Genomic DNA, 20,031 nt, shown 5'->3' on the forward strand with positions numbered 1-20,031 from the left:
ACTTGTTCTACAGACCAAACAAAATGCCAATTAATACTGACAGCATGTTCTTTTGTGGCTATTGACAAACCAAGTCTAATGTTTCACAGGGAGGCAAATGCCCAACGCAAAACTAAAAGGAAGAAACTAAACCCAGCTATAACCCGGCACTGAGGACACTGGCCCAGGACTATGAGTTCCAGGACAGCCCGGCTGGAAGGCAAAGCCTTGTAAACAGACAAATAGGAGGGCTGACACTAGTTAACTGAATTACTATAAAACCACAATAAATAATCAAAACAGTATTGACAAAAAATAAATACACCAACCAAACAGAATAAAGAGCCCAGGAAAAGGTTTGGATAAAGATAATCATTTGATCTTAGAAAACAAAGCGGAAGCCAATACAAGGAAACAGAGACAATGCTGGAGCAGGCATACAGGCACACACACACACACGCACACACACACACACACGCGCACACACACACACACACACACACATCCACATACAAACCTAAAGTTTCACGAAATGGATCCAAATGGAAAGTGCAAAGCCATAAAATTCCTAGAAAATAACCAGATGATTTCTTGTTAAGAAAATTCAAACTCTCCCCCTATAGCCCAAGAAATTTTAATTCATTTATTGACAAATATTTCAGTGGGCAACTTTATTTCAAACAAAAATAAAAAGTCAGATATAACACAAGACAATTTATTTATGGTTATTACAGACTTGAGTCCCCATTTCAAAGATCAGTGCTACTATAGCTGTTAACAGTAAATTAACATCTCTGAATAAGAAGCCCAAAGTAAAAGATAACATTTTAGAAAGGAAAATTATGGCTTCAAGATAAATGCGTTCTTTTCAAGAAATTATACATTTTTCCTAATGTGAAATAGAAAGGTTAATTACTCGGTAAAAACAACACACATTTTAACTTAACTACAGTGGGGAAAAAAAAAAGCAATAAAAAAAGTACTTATTTAATTATATATAGGCCTAGGATAAATCCAAGCAAATTTTTACAGCTAAACATGAAAGTAGTTTAGAGACATGTGCATTATTAATGGGAGTGTTAAGGCTCCCTGTATTTGTTAATTTTAGTTCCTAGTTCAACAAAAATTGTAACATTTCCACAAGACACTATAACATAAAGCAAAATTGCTTCATCAATAATTTCTCTGTGAGTACAAAAAAATTAAGGAAAATCCTACAAAGCAAAGCAAACCAGGAGGCAAAGCATGATCGTGGCCCTTTTACAGCTGAAATGTGTGACCTTCAATCTTAAGTTAGCAAACTGCCTGATAATTCCAGGGAGAAAGCAGACATGTTCAGCAGCTGGGGAGATGTGCACTGAACAGACCGAAAAGCTAAAATGTTCCCCCTTGGCTTGGTTTATCACAATGTCTCACCACGGATAAAGCTAAAGAGAGACTACTCATTATTAATACAGGGCTGGGGGTAAGGGGGAATGGAAAACCTTGTCATGTTCTATCATCATTTTACATAAAAAAAAACTGCACTCGCACCTCAAAGGATTTCAAAGAAATCAGAGTTCAGGATGGGGATGCTTCCACCGAGTGTGAGAAGTGAGGCAGAGGTGGGTGGATCTCTGTGAGTTCAAGGCCAGGCCAGCCTGGTCTACACAGTGAGATCCAGGACAGCCAGGGCTATGCAGAGACCCTGTCTTGAAAAAAAGAAAAAAAAATGAAAAAAGAAAAATCATAATTTAAAGAAGCATTTTAACTGTAGTCTGAGAAGAGCAGTGGCTACCTTAATGAAGTCTTGTACATAATACACTTCTTAGCTACCTCTTAAATATAGAGATTTCTTCTAGTCCAAAATTTCAGGTAAACAAAGTACTCGTCACAGATGAAGAAACAGGTAAAGATCAGGTGATGCATAAACCAGCTGTACTGTTACCAGGCTGGGAACCGACTTTAACCTCCTCCTGTACGGAGGCCCACAGACACACTAAGAACATCCTGCGGTGATGCTGACGCGGCCTTACCTCCAACATTAGGTGGACTGGAGGGAGGGGCACCTGATGAAAACTAAACCTCCGGGGCTGGGGACAGGTACTGCAGAGAGCTTCCCTAGCATGAAAGGGCCTGGCTTCCATCTCTAGCACCCCTGAAGGGACTCCCCAAACTCCCTTCTCAGCCTGTGACAGGTGTACTGATGTCCAGAATACACATGCCCTTGACACTTAACAGCAGGGTATCCACTTAAGAAACTGGTACCAGTAAAGCCAGAGGCACAATGAAACCACGTTAACCCACGCAGGGTAACAACTGAGAAGGCAGAATAAGGCAGGGCCTTTTACAATAGTTTAGACATTCACTTTCCTGACTCTAGTCATGTATCCCCAGACCTCCTGTTGGGAGAGATAAACACCTCTGATTTAAAACTGTTGAACAGAAGTGGAGGAAGTAGCAGTTTTACAGAAGGTTCTGAAACATTAAATAAAATATATATATAAAGAAAGGGTTTTTTTCCTTAAAACAAAAATGGTTTAAAAACTTGAACTTGTCAAGATTTTTGTATGAATATTAAGCTATGAGGACACACAAAACTCAAGTATCTGGAAACACTTTGTTGCTGGCAGTCTCCTGTGCAATCACAGAGTACACAAAAATTCTTTGACCTGAAGGAAGAAAAATAAATTAATACAATTCCTTCAATTAATCTGATATCTAATGCTCATATTCATTTAAGAGCACCGAGCAGAACACCCCAACTTTATAAATAGCTATCACAATGCCACAGCAGTTTATTTTCAAAACAAAGACTAAGTATTTCAGTAGCAGGATGAACAGCCTAAAATTATTAATTTACATTTAAGCGGATACGATTAAAAAGGATTGATGCAATTCTAAAAGACCTGTAACACTAGTTTTGCGATCTCTATGTTTATATACACATGTACATTTAAATAAATAACACTGATCAATGATATGGATAGCTTTAATACTGTTATTTATGAGATATTAAACACCCCTGCAATTCAAACATATAAATATTCAGCATTAAGGCATAAATTTCTTTTTATTTAATATTTTTATGTGAGAATATTCTGTCTGCATGCCTGGTGCCAGGAGAAGCCAAAAGAGGATGTCAAAGTCCCTGAAACTAGAGTTTCAGCCAATTGTATGTCGCCATATAGGTGCTGGGAATCGGACTCCTCTGAAGATAAGCTAGTTAGTGCTCTTAACTGCTGGGCCATCACTCTAGTGCCAAGGCATAAATTTCTGGAATGTTCGTGTATAGGCAAGGCCATGTAAGTTCTGAATAAACCTACCAACAAATGAAGACTACAGTGCAAGACTTGCAATCTCCACTCTAAACTACAAAGTTCTCCTCAGAAGATAAAGCTCGGTGCCTTGTACAAATACTCCCCCAAGGGCTGGAGAGATGGCTCAGTGGTTCAGAGATCTGCTCTTCCACAAGTCCTGAGTTCAATTCCTAGCAACTACATGGTGGCTCACAAACATCTGTAATGTGATCTGGTGCCCTCTTCTGGCATGCAGGTGTACATGCAGATAGAGTACTCATAAACATAAACATTAAATAAATCTAAAAAAAAAAAAAAATACTGCCCCAAATTCCAGGATTATTAATTTTGAAAAGAATAATGTGGAATGATTCCAGGTCTCAGAAAGGAAAGTGTTTCTTTAAAGTTAAGAAATGTGGTGCTGGAGAGATGACTCGGTGCTCAGGAGCACTGGCTGCTCTTACAGCAGACCCAGGTTGATTCCCAGCACCCACATGACAGCTCACAACCACCAGAAACTCCAGTTTCAGGAAGCTGACATCTTCTGGCATCCGGGAGCCCTGCACACCTGTGGTGCATAAACATGCTCGCAGAAAAAACCCTTGTACACATTAAAAAATAAACTAAATTTTAATAGGGACTAGAGAGATGGCTCAGCAGTTAAGAACACTGGCTGTTCTTCCAGGGGTCCTGGGTTCAATTCCTACAGCAGCTTACAACCATCTAGAACTATTGTAGTCCCATGGGAACCAATGCCCTCTTCTAGTGTACAGACATACAGGCAAAACACAAGTCTACATAAAACAAATAAATAAAGCTTTAATTTTTTTTTTTTTTTTCCGGGCAGTAGTGGCACATGCCTTCAATCCCAACATTCAGGAGGCAGAGGCAGGCAGATCTCTGAGTTTGAGGCCAGCGTGGTCTACTGAGTGAGTTCCAGGACAGCCAGGGCTATACAAAGAAACCCTGCCTTAAAAAACCAAAAAAAAAAAAAAAAAAAAAAAGGAAGTGGTTTTATAATTGGTATTTGGTGTTGTTACATCTACTACTAATTTTATTTTAAGAGTACTGTAAGTTAATTCTACCTTATGTTTTAATATCATAAATAGTAAGTCACTGGATTTTTCACACATGTATTATTTTATATGACAGGGAAACTAACCATATACAGTAAAGGGTTTCAAATGTTGAGGTTTTCAATTTTTTTAGATACAGTCAGAATTTTATTATAGTAAACATCCAGACATTTCATGAAAAAAAAAACAAAAACAAAAACAAACAGCAGCAACAAAAATAGCCCCTAAGTTTCTCTCAAATCTAAACAAATATGTGGTTTCCTTTAGACATGAAATCACCAAGTTAATTAATGTGGATATTTATTATACAATTCTTCCTGTTACCATCTTGATGTTCATCAGTAAGTCTCTCCTTTATATATGTATAAATAACATTATTCACTCAGATAATGATCAACTCAATTATCTGAGGATTAAATTAACCTTTGTTAATATAATGACTCAATGATTAGGATAAAGCCAATTCATCCTTGACATGGTCTCCAACAAAGATTTAAATTAACACTGCCTAATTTCCAAACGTCAGCTGAAAACGAACAAGACTACAACTTTAAACCTACAACTTTAAACACCCTCCATAGGAATTCCTTGAAAAAGATAAACTAGTTTTCTAAGCAGTTTATATTAATCACATATTGGTGATATGTGAAGGAAAAATTGGGACAAAACAGAAAAAAAAGAATGAGAAAAAGCATAATGCTGCAATTGCCCTACCTTCTAGAAAAGGAAATAAAATATAAAGATTATTTTAGCTCAGGTCAGAGCTAGAATTCAAAACTAGGACTCAATCTTAAACAGTCTAAAGTTTTCTACAGATTTTAAGTTTCTTCTTTTTTTTGGCTGGGGGAGGTTGTTTCGAGACAGGATTTCTCTGTGTAGCCTTGGCTGTCCTGGACTCGCTTTGTAGACCAGGCTGGCCTCGAACTCAGTGATCTGCCTGCCTCTACCTCCCCAAGTGGGGGGATTACAGGTGTGTGCCACCAAACCCAGCTTCAGATTTTAGTTTCTTAAGTAATTTTCCTTTTTTCTTTTGTGTGTGTGTGTGTGTGTGTGTGAGTGATCTTGGGGCTCAAACCCAGGGTTTCATGAATGCCTAGAAACATCTGAACCCAAAACTATACGCCAAGCCCTCTCAATGTAATTTTATAGAAGCCTCTCTGTAAGCTGTTTTCACAAATTAACAGAACTGTCTTAGACAAGACAAAACAAACACTAGCTTTTTTCTAAACCAACCTTTTCAACCAGACTTTCATGTTTGTCTTTAAAGTCTTCATTAACATCCAACGTGAGGACAGGCACCTCTTGGAGATAATCGAAGTTGGTTCTGTTTCGGAAGATGAACAGAATCGAAAAAGCACTAAATCAAGGGGAAATATTAGAAACTTCCATCGTTTAACATTCAAAATACTGCCAATCATTTTATCTTAATGTTTTCCTGCGCTAACACAGCTGGCAGTCTCCACTTTACATGCAGATTTACAACAATCTCAGGTATGGACTACATAAAACTAGCCGTTATGGTGTGTCATTCCTCAGAAGCAGAAAACATGAGGAGGAGGTCTCACGTCTTAGTGATGAGAAAGCTACTGGTAGAGCCTAGTTGTAGAGCGCTTGCCCAGCATGTCTAAGGCAGTGGGCTCCGCTCCCAGCACTGCCAAAAGATAGAAAACGAACAGAAAAGCCATTCGAAGCTTCAAGGGCCTATGCAGTTAGATACTGTCCAAGAGCTGGTTCATGCCACTGACTAGGCTTCTACCTCCCAAATCCGACTGAAGACAAAGGTTTAAAATATATCCCAGTAGCTCCCCTTAGCCCTGGCGGGGGGGGTGGGGGGAGATCCCAAGGTCTCCAGGACATCTGAAATCACAGGTGGCACGCGCTCTATGTACACTATGTTTTTCTCTTACACACATACACATACAAACCAATGCGCTTTCCACCTTAACACTGCCTTTTCCTTTCCTCGAGTTGAGAATTTTCCCTTTCCCACTTAAAGCGCATCGTGGCTTCTCTTTGGCATAAAGCTGCCGGTGTCACTCGGTACTCTAGCACTTCAGAAGCACTACCAAGGCAAGGGAGGCCCTGGTGATAACACTGCCAGACGGTGACGGTTGCTCTCAAAACAGGGAAGCTATGAAACGAATGATAGAGTGTGTCCTGTAGGCACCTAGAAGAACTGGACAAAAGGACCACTCATCTCCTGGACATTCCTGGGTGGCACAGCATAGAGCTGGACAACACAGTGTTTCAACACTACTCAGAATGGAAGGCCATGTTGTCTAGGATGGTCTCAGGCCCCTGAGCTCAGGCCTCCCAGGAGACAGGACTAGAAAGAGGTATGATCATCTTAGCAAACAATTTTAAATTTATGAATTCTCTCTGATAGTTCACATTTAATATTTTTGGACTAAAGCTAATAATGTATAACTAGAAGTATAAAAACTAAAACAGTATATAACATCAGACTATAGCGCCTTAAATTATTTCTAAGTGTATCTTAATAACACAGACACACTTACTTTACCATTTAAGTAAAAACACGATTAGAATAAACCAGTTTCAAGATCTCAAACAAGTGTCTTGGAAATATGAACGAGCACATGGATAAAAATAAGCATTTGTACATGTTTCTGCTCATGTCTAGATAAAAGATATCACAATGGACAGCAAGCAGCATGAGAAAGTCTTACTTCAGAGTTCGATGAAGGAGCCAGCTTTCGTGTTTATAGTGAAGTTTCTCTAAATATTCGAGAGGAATGCCTTGTTCTTCATTTCTTCCTCGTAAATATATTCTGTTTAAGCATTTCTGAAAGCAAGCAATAAGAAAAAAGTCAGGTAACTATTTGTGTCTGCTGCTGTGAAAGCGTTATCTTCTGCTGTCTTTACATTAGCCAAAAACCTGTACTTATTTCTTCCAGAAAACTGAAATAGTTAATTTTCCCTCTAATTGCCTTATTTTTGCCAGATGGTAGTTCTAAATTAAGCAGAACTTTGAAAAATAAATCAGTCTCCACACATGAAATACACTAATTTCAGCACAAGAGAAGGATGTGTGGGGGGAGTTAATAGTTCGTTAAATATTTACCTACTTTGCTTTTAGAAAATAACTTAGCGTGTCATTCTATCCATCCTAATTGGCTGTTAAGCAAACATGCTTATGTCTGTGTTCTGTCTGTGCTCCCTCCTGTAAGAACGGCTCGTCACTGGGCAGAAGCTCTCAACTGCCATGACCTAAAAGAACACGGGGTGCTTTACATCTGTCCTCTATTTGTACTACTGAGCAGAGCCACCACCAGCCACTGTGGCTCCAGCCCTGAAGCACTGCTAATATGGTCACCAAGGAAGAGAATTTTCCAACTGTACATACGCTTCAATAGCCACACTGGACCGTGGGACCCTACATCATTTTTCTCTAACAGCATCATACAGATGAAAGTTCATACAATCTGTGGGAGATCACAGACACTCAGATGTAAGATCCGCCACACTGCGCTCTGTGGCGAAGCACCTGTCTACCGTGTACAAGGTCCTGGATCAATCCCCGGCACTGGAGAAAGGAAGCGAAGAGGAACCTCGAACAAATAACAACCAGGAGCTATGGCAGCACATGAACTGCCACGACCTGCTACGAGTCCTTTTTCAATAATCTTTAATTAAGAGATATAAATGTGCACACACACACACACACCCTTTAATAGCAGCAGCCAGGGGGGCAGAGGCAGGCAGACCTCTAGGAGTTAGAGGCCAGCCCAGTCTACATAGTGAGTTCCAGGACAATAAGGACTACACAGAGAGAGCTTGCCTCAAAATCAAACAAAAAAGATGCCATAAATGAGAGACTGGGGCTCAGTGAGTAAAGTGCTAACCGCATAGCAGGAGGACCTAACGTTAGTGCCCAGCACACTCACACCATCAGGGAGAAGGGACGAAGTAGCACATCCTCCAGGCTGGGTGGCCAGGCATTCTAGCCAACCAGCGAACTTCCAGTTCAGAGGTCTTGTCTCAAACAATAAAATGCTGAGGCAGAGAGAAGCCATCATCTCCAGGGACAAGTGGGGTGATAGGTTATCCAAACCCAAGCAGCCAGCCCTAAACTTCTATTCATAGGAGTAACTGAAGGGACTCAACAGGCTGTCTTTATTAATTTATATATACACATATATGTAACAATAATAATTAAAGAAGTAAGGGGCCATGATTTTGAAAACGAGGACATGGTAAAAGTTAGGAGAGGAGGGAAAGGGGGAAAGGACATAGAGTATTTAGGTATAAAATTCTCACTAGCCAGTCAGGTCTAGCTGACTTGACCTTTCTGGATTCATTATGTAATATAACATATAAATAGAAGAGAAATTTACCTAACACAAGGCCTATTTCCAGGGGTTCTCCCTTAGCTGAAAATGACAAGATATCTGAGTCTCTTTGCAAGTGTGCCGCTCTCCATTTGTACAAAGTCACAAGTAACCATAAAAGGTTTCTTACAGTGAACCTCAGCAGTTGTGCTATTAATAAAGCAAGCATCTATTACGTTTTAATTGTGTCCCCAGACCTTCTGGCCCTAAAATCCAACAACAGCTAAAATCCCTATGCAAAGCCCCACTTCATTAAGCCTATGTTTTAGAAGGTGCGTTAGCAAGTTTTTTATTCTTGCTCCGAGGGAATATGAGAATCTGAGTAAGTTAGGAATTAGAACAAAAATAAAACCAGACTGGTGAAGAGTGGAGAAGACCAAACTCGCCACATCTAGTTTCCTAGTATGCTGAGAAAATCTGTACTGCTGTGAGCTTCCAGGGGAGGAGCTGGACAGTTGATTTTATTTATTTGTTTTTATGTGTATGCATGTTTGGCTGCAAGTATGTCTGGCCAACCCACATATGCAGTGCCCACAGAGGCCAGAAGAGGGCATCAGATTCCCTGGAACTGGAGTCACAGATGCTTGTGAGCCACCATGTGACAACTGGGAATTGAGTTTGTATCTTCTGGAAGAGTAGCCAGTTCTCTTAAGCACTGAGATAGCTCTCCAGCGTGGAGGCTGGTTTTAAACTGCCATTACTACGTCCCTCTTGTGAGCTCTGATATTGCTTTAAAGTTTCAATGGCACAAACAAACTACTGTTTATTGGTCTCACCTCTGGAGTAGCACGAAGATAAATTATTCCATCCAGTTCAAGGCTTTGGCCAAACTGGCTATTCATCCAGTCATGCCAGTCTTGATATATCGTCCACTCTGTTTCATTCATGCAGTCAGATTCATACAAATTAGAGGCAAAAATATACCTGAAAGAGAATCTTTTGTCAGCAGATGCATCCTTTTATACACAGACACACAGAACAGGAACAAGAACATGGCCATAAAATATACCCCTAAATCACCGAATATCTTGGAAAGCACACACAAAATGTATAGGAAATGTATTCTTTGCCAGTAGCTTTCAAAACGTTAGCTAAGGAGCCCTGGAGTTACCCAATCTCCTTCCAGTTCTATGAGAAGCAAGCTTACCTCACATACTACTATACTTCACTCAAAACACATATATATACATTAACATAAACACACAAGCATGAGTGAAAACCCACTGTTATTGAGTCAGGCATTAAAGAACTTTAAAATGTAAGACTATTCTTCTAACTGTATTTTTGTTTTAAAACTTTTTTAGCAGGTTATACCTATGTTAATACAAAGTATGTTTATTACTGATTCTCTAATTTTATATTTGTATATTGTTTATATATTGGTTCTCAAACTTAAATACTAATAGCATATGTATCAAATGACAAATTTCTTTAGACTGGTCAACAATTAAAGGAAAGGGATCGTAAGGCCAAAATCTTTCCAACCACCTATTCTGCAATAACTGTGAAGGTGAAAAGGCTCCTGTATAAACAGGAAAATTCTAAAACACCTTCAGAAATATTCAATTTTTAATCTCCTTTTCCTAGTTGAGAGTCAAGGATATAAATCCAGATATAATCTGAACAGATGAGGATTTTAAAGGGATGGAAAGAAAAAAAGGAAGGAAAGAAGGAAGGAAGGAAGGAAGGAAGGAAGGAAGGAAGGAAGGAAGGAAGGAAGGAGGGAGAAAGGAAGAAAGGAGGGAAGAAAGAAAGAAAGAAAGAAAGAAAGAAAGAAAGAAAGAAAGAAAGAAAGGAAGGATTTCTTTGGAAAGTTGAATTAGATGACCATCTCATTCTCCAGTCCCTGTCCTAATGTCAACGCTAAAGTTACTTTTAAATGTCACTTTCTATCTAAAACCTCCAGCTCAGCCTCTAATTTGATTACCAGGAAATGAGAAAGAAGAAAGCGTCTAGTTATAAACTCCAAAAGCCAAATAGAAGCTATTTGCATACCTGTCACTATACACAGACCGTTCAAAGAATAGCACAGGCTTCTCTGCATCTTTGAGCTTGCCGTTGAGAGAGGCAAGCTGAGCTCGGATCCGACTCAGACAGGCATATGCTTGAAAGGTAAAAGACCACCGCTCAGGTTTCTCATACATCATTTGAAGAACATTCCCACCACTTTTCTGAGACGTTGTCAATTCCTATTTTAAATTGGCAGAAGAAACAAACGAGAAAACAATATAACTGCCAAAAGAGTTACTTTACCTTTTTGTTTTGTTTTGTTTTGTGTTCTCTTGAGAAAAGGTCTCAATATGCAGCTCTGGCTGTCCTGGAACTCACAGACATCCACCTGCCTCTGCCTCCCAAGTGCTACGCACGTGCTCACCTCCTTTCAGTTTTTAAGGTGTTCAGAAAGAGAAATGAGGGGAAAGTTGCTGGAAAAAATAGCCCTGTAGTTAAGAGCAGTTGCTCTTTTCTTGCAGAGAACACAGGTTTGGTTCCCAGCATCCACATGGTAACTAAAAACTGTTATTCAAAGCCAGGCAATAGAAGCACATGCCTTTAATCCCAGAGACAGAGGGATCTCTGTGAGTTCAAGGCCAGCCTGATCTATTGAACTAGATCCAGGACAGCCAGGGCTACATAAAGAAACCCTGTCTCAAAAAACCAAAACCAAACAAACAAAACAAAACCACAAAAAAAAAAAAAAAATCAAAACTGTAATTCCAATCTAAAATATGTAACACCCTCTACTTGCGTCATGGGCACTGCAGGTGGTACAGGCATACATAGGCAAAACACCCACACACATGTGAGAAAAATAAACAAATCTTTTAAAAATATAGACATTTCATAAGTAAACATATAATTATTAGCAAATTAAGACAATGAAGTTCCTTCTCCTCACTCTTTTCTAGCAAATGTCCTACATTATCTAATGTCTAAAAGAATCCTTAGATCCTTCTCACAGGTGACTGACAATCTACAGAAGAAATTGTCAATAATTAAAGGCTAAATAAACACATTCAGATTTATATATTCTTTTCTAAGATGAAAAAGATAGTATTTATTGTACTTATATTTTGTTCTCAAAATAATCAGCTACAGGCTCAAGAGCTCAGAGGAAGTGTGGCCACTCAAGCCCGATGACAGACAGTTTGATCCTTGGAATCCATGCAAAGGTGGAAAAACATGAACTCCAAAAAGTTGTCCTCTGACCTCCACACTACTGTGTCTAACCCATGTCCACAAACACACAAATACAGATATTTTTAAATCAGCTACACTGGGGGCTGGAACAACGGCTCACTGGCTAAGCACACTTACTTCTCTTGCAGAGGATGAGGGTTCAGTTCACAGCACCCACATGGTAGCTCGCTGTACCTCCTTTCAGGGAATCTGATACCCTCTTCTGACCTCTGCCGGCACCAAGCACACACATGCTGCACATACGTACACACAGGCAAAACACTCATAAACATAAAATGAAGGGATCTCTAACAGTCCACTACAGCAGAGTCACATAGGCCTTTCTCAGGTGACATACATACGCTGTTTATCAGCTCCCATCATTCCCCGTTTTCTAGAGATCTAACTTTAGGGTGTTCCTCCACTTACAACGGGGCTTTCGTCCTAAACATATCCTAAACTGAAATCAAGAAATGAAAACACATCATAGCTTAAAAAGCATAGTACACTGTGGTGAACTTCTGATTTTCTGAGCCACTTTGATTTCACTGCTGCTATCCAGAACAAGAGAGTGTCAGCACATTTCTCCAGCCTGCGGGAAAAAAATCAAAATACATCTACTACAGGTACATGTTTTCATATTAAAAAAACAAAAAACAAAAAACAAAAACAAAACATTTTACAAGCTGGGCAGTACAAGCTCCCAGCACTTGGGAGACAGAGGCAGGAGGACCTCTGTGAGTTCAAGGCCAACCTGGCCTACAGAGTGAGTTCCATGGTAGCCAGGGCTACAGTCTTATAATATGACAGAACAGAATCATGCTCCAAACTTACAATAGTGATATTGTTAGGACCAATATTTTCACCATTGAGTAAAAAGTACACAAAATAAGAAATTGGGTTAAAATTCCTTCTTCTTAAATAGGAATTGCAAATGGTATTTAGAATTCATTTACTTTCTACATTATGGATTCCCAGCTCAGTCTGCGGAAAAACTTAAGAACAACAGCAATCCTTACAAACAATAACAACCATAAATGTCGTCTAGATGGCTTCTAAATACTTTTCCCTCTGAGACGTATTCTGTTTCAGATTCCAAGTTTGGAAGCGGGGCTTCGTGCACCCTGTTGCAATTAAGCAAGAGACTACCCAAGAACTCCTGAAGAGCACAAAGGACAAAGACAACATGGAGGGGCTTCTGTTTTGTCAGAGAAGTGTGGACACCCAAAAACATAAAAGGTGAAAAATCTCTGAGCTCATAGGACTTAAAAAAAAAAAAAAAAGAGAGAGATAGAAACTTGTCATCTTTGAAGATTGTTAAAGCATCCATTATTTATTCTAGAAATCTATAAGTAAAAAGAAAAAAGAAAAAAAGTATTTTATCCTATTCTCTTCTGTAGGAAATGCAGTGGATAAAAACATCTTTTTTTATAGACTCAGGGCTAAATAAATTCAGAACACTTGAGAAAAGAATCATCTTTTACAACACATAATGATATTAAAAGGTGTTGAGAAAACAAATAGGAATTTCTTTTTTCTTTCTTTCTCAAGACAACCGTCCAGGTTGGCCCCAAGTCCCTGGCACAAGCAAGCGTGCCTGACTCTTATTGCGTGAATAAGGCTAAAGCAGCTGCAGTAACTGATCTGTTTGGTTTCTTTATTCGTATTTTACTGCACTTCTTTTACTGTGTATTTATGAGGCACACCATGGCACAGGGAGGTCAGAAGACCAACTGGAAGATCAGTTCTCTCCTCCCACGACACGGGTTCTGGGAACTGAACTGAGGTAGTCAGGCTTCATGGGAAACTCTTTCGCCCCTAAGGCATCTCACAGACTTTTAAACTGAAAAAGGACATCCAGATGTAACAGTAAACAAAAATATAAACAAAGAATCATATTAAAAATAATTGGAAATAAATCTAATCAAACCTCTGATGACTTACCTACAAAGTTAAAAGGAATAGAAGTGAGACATTAAATTTTACTACAAAGATACACTCAGTCAAAACAAAAATGAGGCAAATTTTATATATATATATGACAGTGCATAATGCTTAAATATACAGCTCGGTGAATTTTTACACACACACAGCTAGACTTCAAAGTTTTGTTGGAAAGGTTGGAGGAGGGGTGTCCAAGAGACACTACACACTGCTTCTCTAACCTAGAGAATCATTCATTCATTCATTCATACTGCATGGGTTTATTTATTTATGAATAATGTATGGGTGTTTTCCCTGAATTGTCTGTGCACATATATGTCCTGGGTACCCAGAGATCAGAAGAGGGCGTCAGAACCCCTCATACTAGAGTTGCAGACAGTTACGAGCTACCACAGACAGGGTCCTGGAGAACATCGTGTGCTCTTACCTGCGGAGCCATCTCCAGCCCTAAGGAGTTTCTACTGTATTCAGTTAAATTTTCCTGCCTACCTCAAATTCATCCTGAGTGTTCTGAACATTGCACCATCTGGCGACGGGCTCGGGAACCACTTCCCAATCCTCACAAACTTGTTTCAGGATATTCACAAAGGTTGACTTCCCGGCAGCTGTTGTAAAACAGAGAGACAGAATTAAGAAAACATGTTAAAAAAGCAAAACATAAGCAATGGTCATCAGCTTTTACAAGCTTAATAGTGAGCAACAGATATACAGAAACACTAAGCCCTTTCTCTTCATCTTTTATATGAATTACAACTTAAAGATGGTCTCTAGCCAACAGAACAAATTTGTTATTATTTTTCAGTTTACCAAAATAATTAAAAACCTGGTCAAGGTTAAGCGATTTTAAGAGAAAAAAAAAAAAAAAAACTGACTTCTAGCCAAGCTTTCCTTAACCAAACAATTAGAAAAAGAACTTTCAGGCAGTTGTGAGATTTGGAACAAGTCCCTGACGTTGGTTCTTCATAACACAGGCTGTGGGTTTTTTTTTTTTTAACTTTTATTAATTACACTTTATTCACTTTGTATTTCCTCCCCTCCGGACCCCACTGTTCCTCCTCCTTCTTCACCCATTCCCTTCCCCAAGTCCACTGATAGGGGAGGTCCTCCTCTCCTTCTTTCTGATCTTAGTCTATCAGATCTCATCAGGAGTGGCTGCATTGTCATCTTCTGTGGCCTGGTAAGGCTGCTCCCCCCTCAGGGGGAAGGTGATCAAAGAGCAGGCCAATCAGTTCATGTCAGAGGCAGTTCCTGTTCCCATTACTATGGAACCCACTTGGACACTGAACTGCCATGGGCTACATCTGTGCAGGGGTTCTAGGTTATCTCCATGCATGGTATTTGGTTGGAGTATGAGTCTCTGGAAAGACCCCTGTGTTCAAATTTTCGGGTTCTGTTGCTCTCCTTGTGGAGTTCCTGTCTTCTCCAGATCTCAGATTTCCCTCTACTTTCATACGATTCCCTGCACTCTGCCCAACAGTTGGCCATAAGTCTCAACATCTGCTTTGATAGTCTGCAGGGCAGAGCCTTTCAGAGGCCCTCTGATCTTTTGTATTTTCAAAACCTCCCTTCCTTCCTACCTCAACTTTCTCAGTCTGAAGAGTTCGTGGCCCACACTTGTAACTCCAGCCTTCAGCAGGCGAAAGGTAAAGGATTCTGAACTCCAGGCCAACCTGGGCTACACAGTGAGGCACTGTCTCCCAAAACAAAATACAGGTGTGACCTGTATGTGTGGTTACACAGACCTGTATCCCAGCATTTGGAAGGCTTAGGCAGCAGGATTACTGTGAGTTCAAGTTCAAACCGACCTACATAGTGAGTGCTAAGGCAGCCTGGGCTACAAAGCAAGACCATATCTCCCTCCCCACTCAAAAACAATACCCAATTAGAGAAAAAACAATACCCAATTAAAAAAAAAAAAAAGGAGGGAAAAAGGAGCCTAGAGACCCCAATTCAACAACAAAAGGCACCAATAAGCCGGTGCGGTGGTGCACATCTTTGATCTTAGCCACTGGGAGGCAGCAGCAGGTGTATCTCTGAGTTTGAGGCCAGCTTGGTCTACAGAGTGAGTTCCAGAACAGCCAGGGCTACAGAGAGAAACCCTGGCACGAAAAATGAAAAAAAAAAAAAAGTAAGCCAATTAAGAACTAACTGTACAACTGGAGAGATGGCTCAGAGGTTAAGAGCACTGTCTGTTCTTCCAGATGTCCTGAGTTCAATTCCCAGCAACCACATGGTAGCTCACAACCATCTATAGTGGGATCTGATGCTCTTCCTGCATGCAGATGTACATAAAGATAGAGCACTCATATACATAAAATAAAGAAATCTTTTTTTAAAAAAAGAAATAACCATAAAATCAACCCGAAGATACACCCAATGCTTAAGAGATGGTGACTATCGGGCCCTAATAAACCCTATAGCTGAGAGAAATTATTTTAAGTCTTGCAAAGCACTTCCTAGGAGTAACAGCTGTACAAATCTGCCTCACCTTTATGGTTCTGTGTTCTCTATGAAACGCTTAAAAAAAAAAAAAAGACAAGATATGCTTTACTTTTTCCAGTCGTTCACTAGTTTCTGAGATATCTAGGGAAATAAAGCAAAAGTAGCTTATGTGTAATCAGGACATACTATAGTCCCCATTTTAGTATCAGTGTGTATCACAGGGTGTAGCAGTACTTCTAATGTCCTCCACACCCTTCTATCAGAAGCCACCACGTGTGGTTATATAAGACACCTGATAGCCAGAATCATGTTCTTTCTTCCTCAACCTCTTACCTCACACACACACACAAACAAACTATATAGCTTCAATATATTTGCCAAGTGTCCTCTTCCTTATAAAATGGGCTTAAGGTTGGCACAACAGAACTTACCTTTGACTTGCAGAAGCACACAAGGCAAGAGGACTTTAAGGAAGTCCTTTAAAGTCCCTTAAAGTCAGGAAGAACTTTAAGGACTCTTTCATAGAGCAGAGCAAAGAGATCAACAAGCTGACAGACCAGGGCAGGTGAAAAGCAAGCCATGGAAGTGCATTACGTCCAAATCAGAGAAGAAATAAATGTGAAGACAAACTGGGTAGCTACTGAGTTTGTGGGGAGGTCACTGGTGACCAAAACTTTGTATGGAAAGGCTTCAGTTTACAGACAGTACTGCATTTAGAAGAAAGATTTAAATGGTCATAGTTCATTGGCTTAGGTAGAAGAGAGAACAGGAAACACACTAAAGTATCTCAGGCTAGTCGAGAGTCTAAAAGCACATAAGGCTAACACAGTAAGCCTGCTTCTGACATTGACTACACCCAGAAAAAGCTCGCACAGTCACACTTTAAAATTGTAAATGTTAATCTTACCTCAAGCTGATTAATCATCAGTAGTAGTTCCCCTAATAGTCAGTCACCACCCAGTTCCTTCCTCAACTTTTTGGAGGGAAAGCAGAGCTGGAAAAGAGCTAACAAACTAATATTCTATGAACGTGAAAGACAAGAAGCCTGGACACTTATTAATAGTTTTACAAGCCATGGGAAGAGAAGTAGTGGCCCAAGGATTTGATCCCAAGCACTCTAAAGCAGGTAGAATTCTGTGAGTCTGAGGCCAGCCTGGTCTCCACAGTGAGTTCCAGGCTGGTCAGCACTGCATAGTGAAACCCTGTCTCAAACAAAACACAAACAACAACCAAAAGTCATGGTTAACTAACAGAATTCTTAATGTTAAGCAAACATCACCAAACCAAACGTCATTCTGAACACACTGAAATGGGCCCATGAAGCCTCCATAAATCTAACCAATGGGAATAGCTCACACAGAACATGAGAAAAAAGGTTACAAAACTACTCAACTAAAAATGAGCAAGCAAACTTCAAATTTCAGGACGAACATAAGAATCACAAACCAGTCTTCACAGACTGCACCATTTTTTACAGTAACAGGTTATTTGGACCTGACAAATAAGGTGAAGGTGATGTAAACAACCATACAAGAACAACAGGCAGCTGATGAAACCGCCCTGTAGGAAAGACAACAAATGACAAGAGCACACTTAATCTAAATGGCAGTTCCTCCAACAGAGCTGTAAGTCTATGCGGCCAAATCTTCATTTTGTTGTTGTCGTTGTTTTGTCAAAGACATAGATGCTTAAGGGAAATCTCAATTCTTGTGAACGCTGGTAACGAATTTTTCCTAATACTGTGTAAATGCAAGCCATTATTGTCCAGCTCTTCTTAGTTCAATGGGGGGGTCAGGGAGGAAGTTTAGGCATTAAAAAACACAACTGGATTTGTCTGTAGAAAGACAGCTCTGGAAGCAGGTCAACTGGAGCTGGAGTGGCCCATTTCGCAGTCCGGGAAGTTTACAGGCGGCCTGCAGGAAGGCAATGTCTAGGTGTATGTTGCCTCCCCGGGTTTGAGAGAAGGGAGATAATCCATTGGTTCTGATCCAAGGAAGTGTACTTTGGAGCCTACCTCAAAGACGACTTTACTGAGAACTTTCTCTCATCATTGCATGTGGTCACCTTTTTTTAGTTTTTCGAGACAGGGTTTCGTTTCTCTGTGTAGCCCTGGCTATCCTGAAACTCTCTTTGTAGACCAGGCTATCCTGGAACTCACAGAGATCCCCCTGCCTCTGCTGGGATTAAAGGCATGTGCCACTTCCCCTGACACATACAGTCATTTTTACCCACTAAGAGGCTATGAGGATTCTTACTAATAAGCATGACATCTCACAGAACTTGAAAAGAAACGAGGATCTCTTCCACTGACCTGTTTTAAGTGTGGAGCAAGTAAAACAAGCCTACTTGCCTGTGTTTCAGCTCTGCTCTTGCTCAAGTCTGACATCTGCTTACCTTCTTAAAGAGACAGTGCTTTGAATGTGGTAGAAATGAAAACATCTGCTGCATACATGAGTAGTCAGTACTCAACCTGCAGCCCAAAACATAACAGCTGTATCAAAACAGGAAATGTCAGTTGGTCTCCTGCAATAGGAGATGTAAAAGAATGGGAGTTCATGTTCACCTTGCAAAATGACATGCACAGTGTGGTTTATCCTCCAGTAGGGTCAAGGACAGAAACGCTAATGGTCTTTGAGCCATAACCTAGGGTTTACCTGTATGTGGGAAAGGGACTAAAAATCCCACACTATCAAAATCATTAAAAACTACTTCCCTCATATGCCTATCTTAGGAACGCCAACCCAAGTGTCCACAACCGTGGAATAGACGTCATATATACCACTCAATAAAATATTTAACAATTTTTTTTAAAGTACTACAGTGGGCCAAGTGTGGAGGTGCACTCTTTTAATCCCGGCCCTTAGAGGCAGAGGCAGGCGGATCCTTAAGATCTTAGTTCAAGGCCAGCCTGGTCTACATAGTGAGTTCAAAGAAAGCCATAACTACATAGAACCAAAAAACCAAATAGATATCTCAAAATAAAAAGCACGACAGAAATAAACAGCATGAGTGAGTCTTCAAAGCACTCCGGTAAACCAAACAAGACCCAGAAGACCCAGACACTCAGGTTCTGGAAGAACAAAATTTGCAGAGATTAAAAGGAAGCATGCCAGGGCTTGTAAGAGAATGGGAAGGGAGAAAAGCAGCAGAAGGGGACTGGAGATGACGAAACTGTTCTCGTCGAAACCTAGCCAAAGAGCACACCTAAAAAAGGGTTTCGTTTACCTAAGTTACATCTCAAGAAAAGCAGCATCCCCCGACAGCGCCCCTTTGGAAGTCCCCAACAAAGAGGGTGCAGTGGCCCAGAGCGCTCCTCACAAAGCCCCGGCTGGCGCCGGGCCAGGCCAGCCACCGCGCCGGCGCGGGCAGGGAGGCGGAGAGTGGACGCGGAGCGGGGGCGCCTTACCGATGTTCCCCTCGATGGAGATCTTCTTGATGCGGGTTCCCTCAGAGCTGGTCGAGAGGGAAGGGCAGAGCCTCTTGGGCGGGGTGGCCATGGCTGGCTGGCTGGCTGGCGGCGGCGCGGGTAGCCCGGGCTTGCAGAGTCGGTCTCCCGCCGGCGGGACCTGCACTTTGACTTTGGCGCGCGGAGGCGCAGGCGGCTGGGCGGGCCTGCGGGGCGGCCACGCCCTGGCGTCCCTGGTGACCACGACTCCCACCCTCCACGCCTCTGCCTCGCCTGCGGGATTTGCTCCGTGAGTGGTTCCTCCCGGGCGGCAAGGGGGCCGGGAGCGGAAGGTAGCGGCCCGGGCTTGCAAGGCGAAGCCAGAGAGGGCGGGGCGA

At 41.0% G+C, this 20,031-nt stretch overlaps 1 protein-coding gene across 1 annotated transcript; it reads right to left on the minus strand.

Annotated features, from left to right (window-relative positions):
• Window positions 1–607: 607 nt before the first annotated feature.
• Window positions 608–20,006, minus strand: Dck (deoxycytidine kinase). The gene is made up of 7 exons (XM_055595318.1): window positions 19,655–20,006; window positions 14,296–14,411; window positions 10,681–10,874; window positions 9,462–9,609; window positions 7,024–7,139; window positions 5,567–5,657; window positions 608–2,630 (listed from the first exon to the last, which is right to left on the minus strand). Exons 1-7 carry the CDS (start codon window positions 19,743–19,745, stop codon window positions 2,604–2,606), a joined length of 783 nt encoding a protein of 260 aa, XP_055451293.1. The 5' UTR covers window positions 19,746–20,006; the 3' UTR covers window positions 608–2,603.
• Between the last annotated feature and the right edge of the window lie 25 nt (window positions 20,007–20,031).

Source organism: Psammomys obesus, unplaced genomic scaffold (assembly GCF_907164565.1).
Source record: "Psammomys obesus unplaced genomic scaffold, mPsaObe1.curated_primary_1811, whole genome shotgun sequence".
Lineage (NCBI taxonomy): Eukaryota > Metazoa > Chordata > Mammalia > Rodentia > Muridae > Psammomys > Psammomys obesus.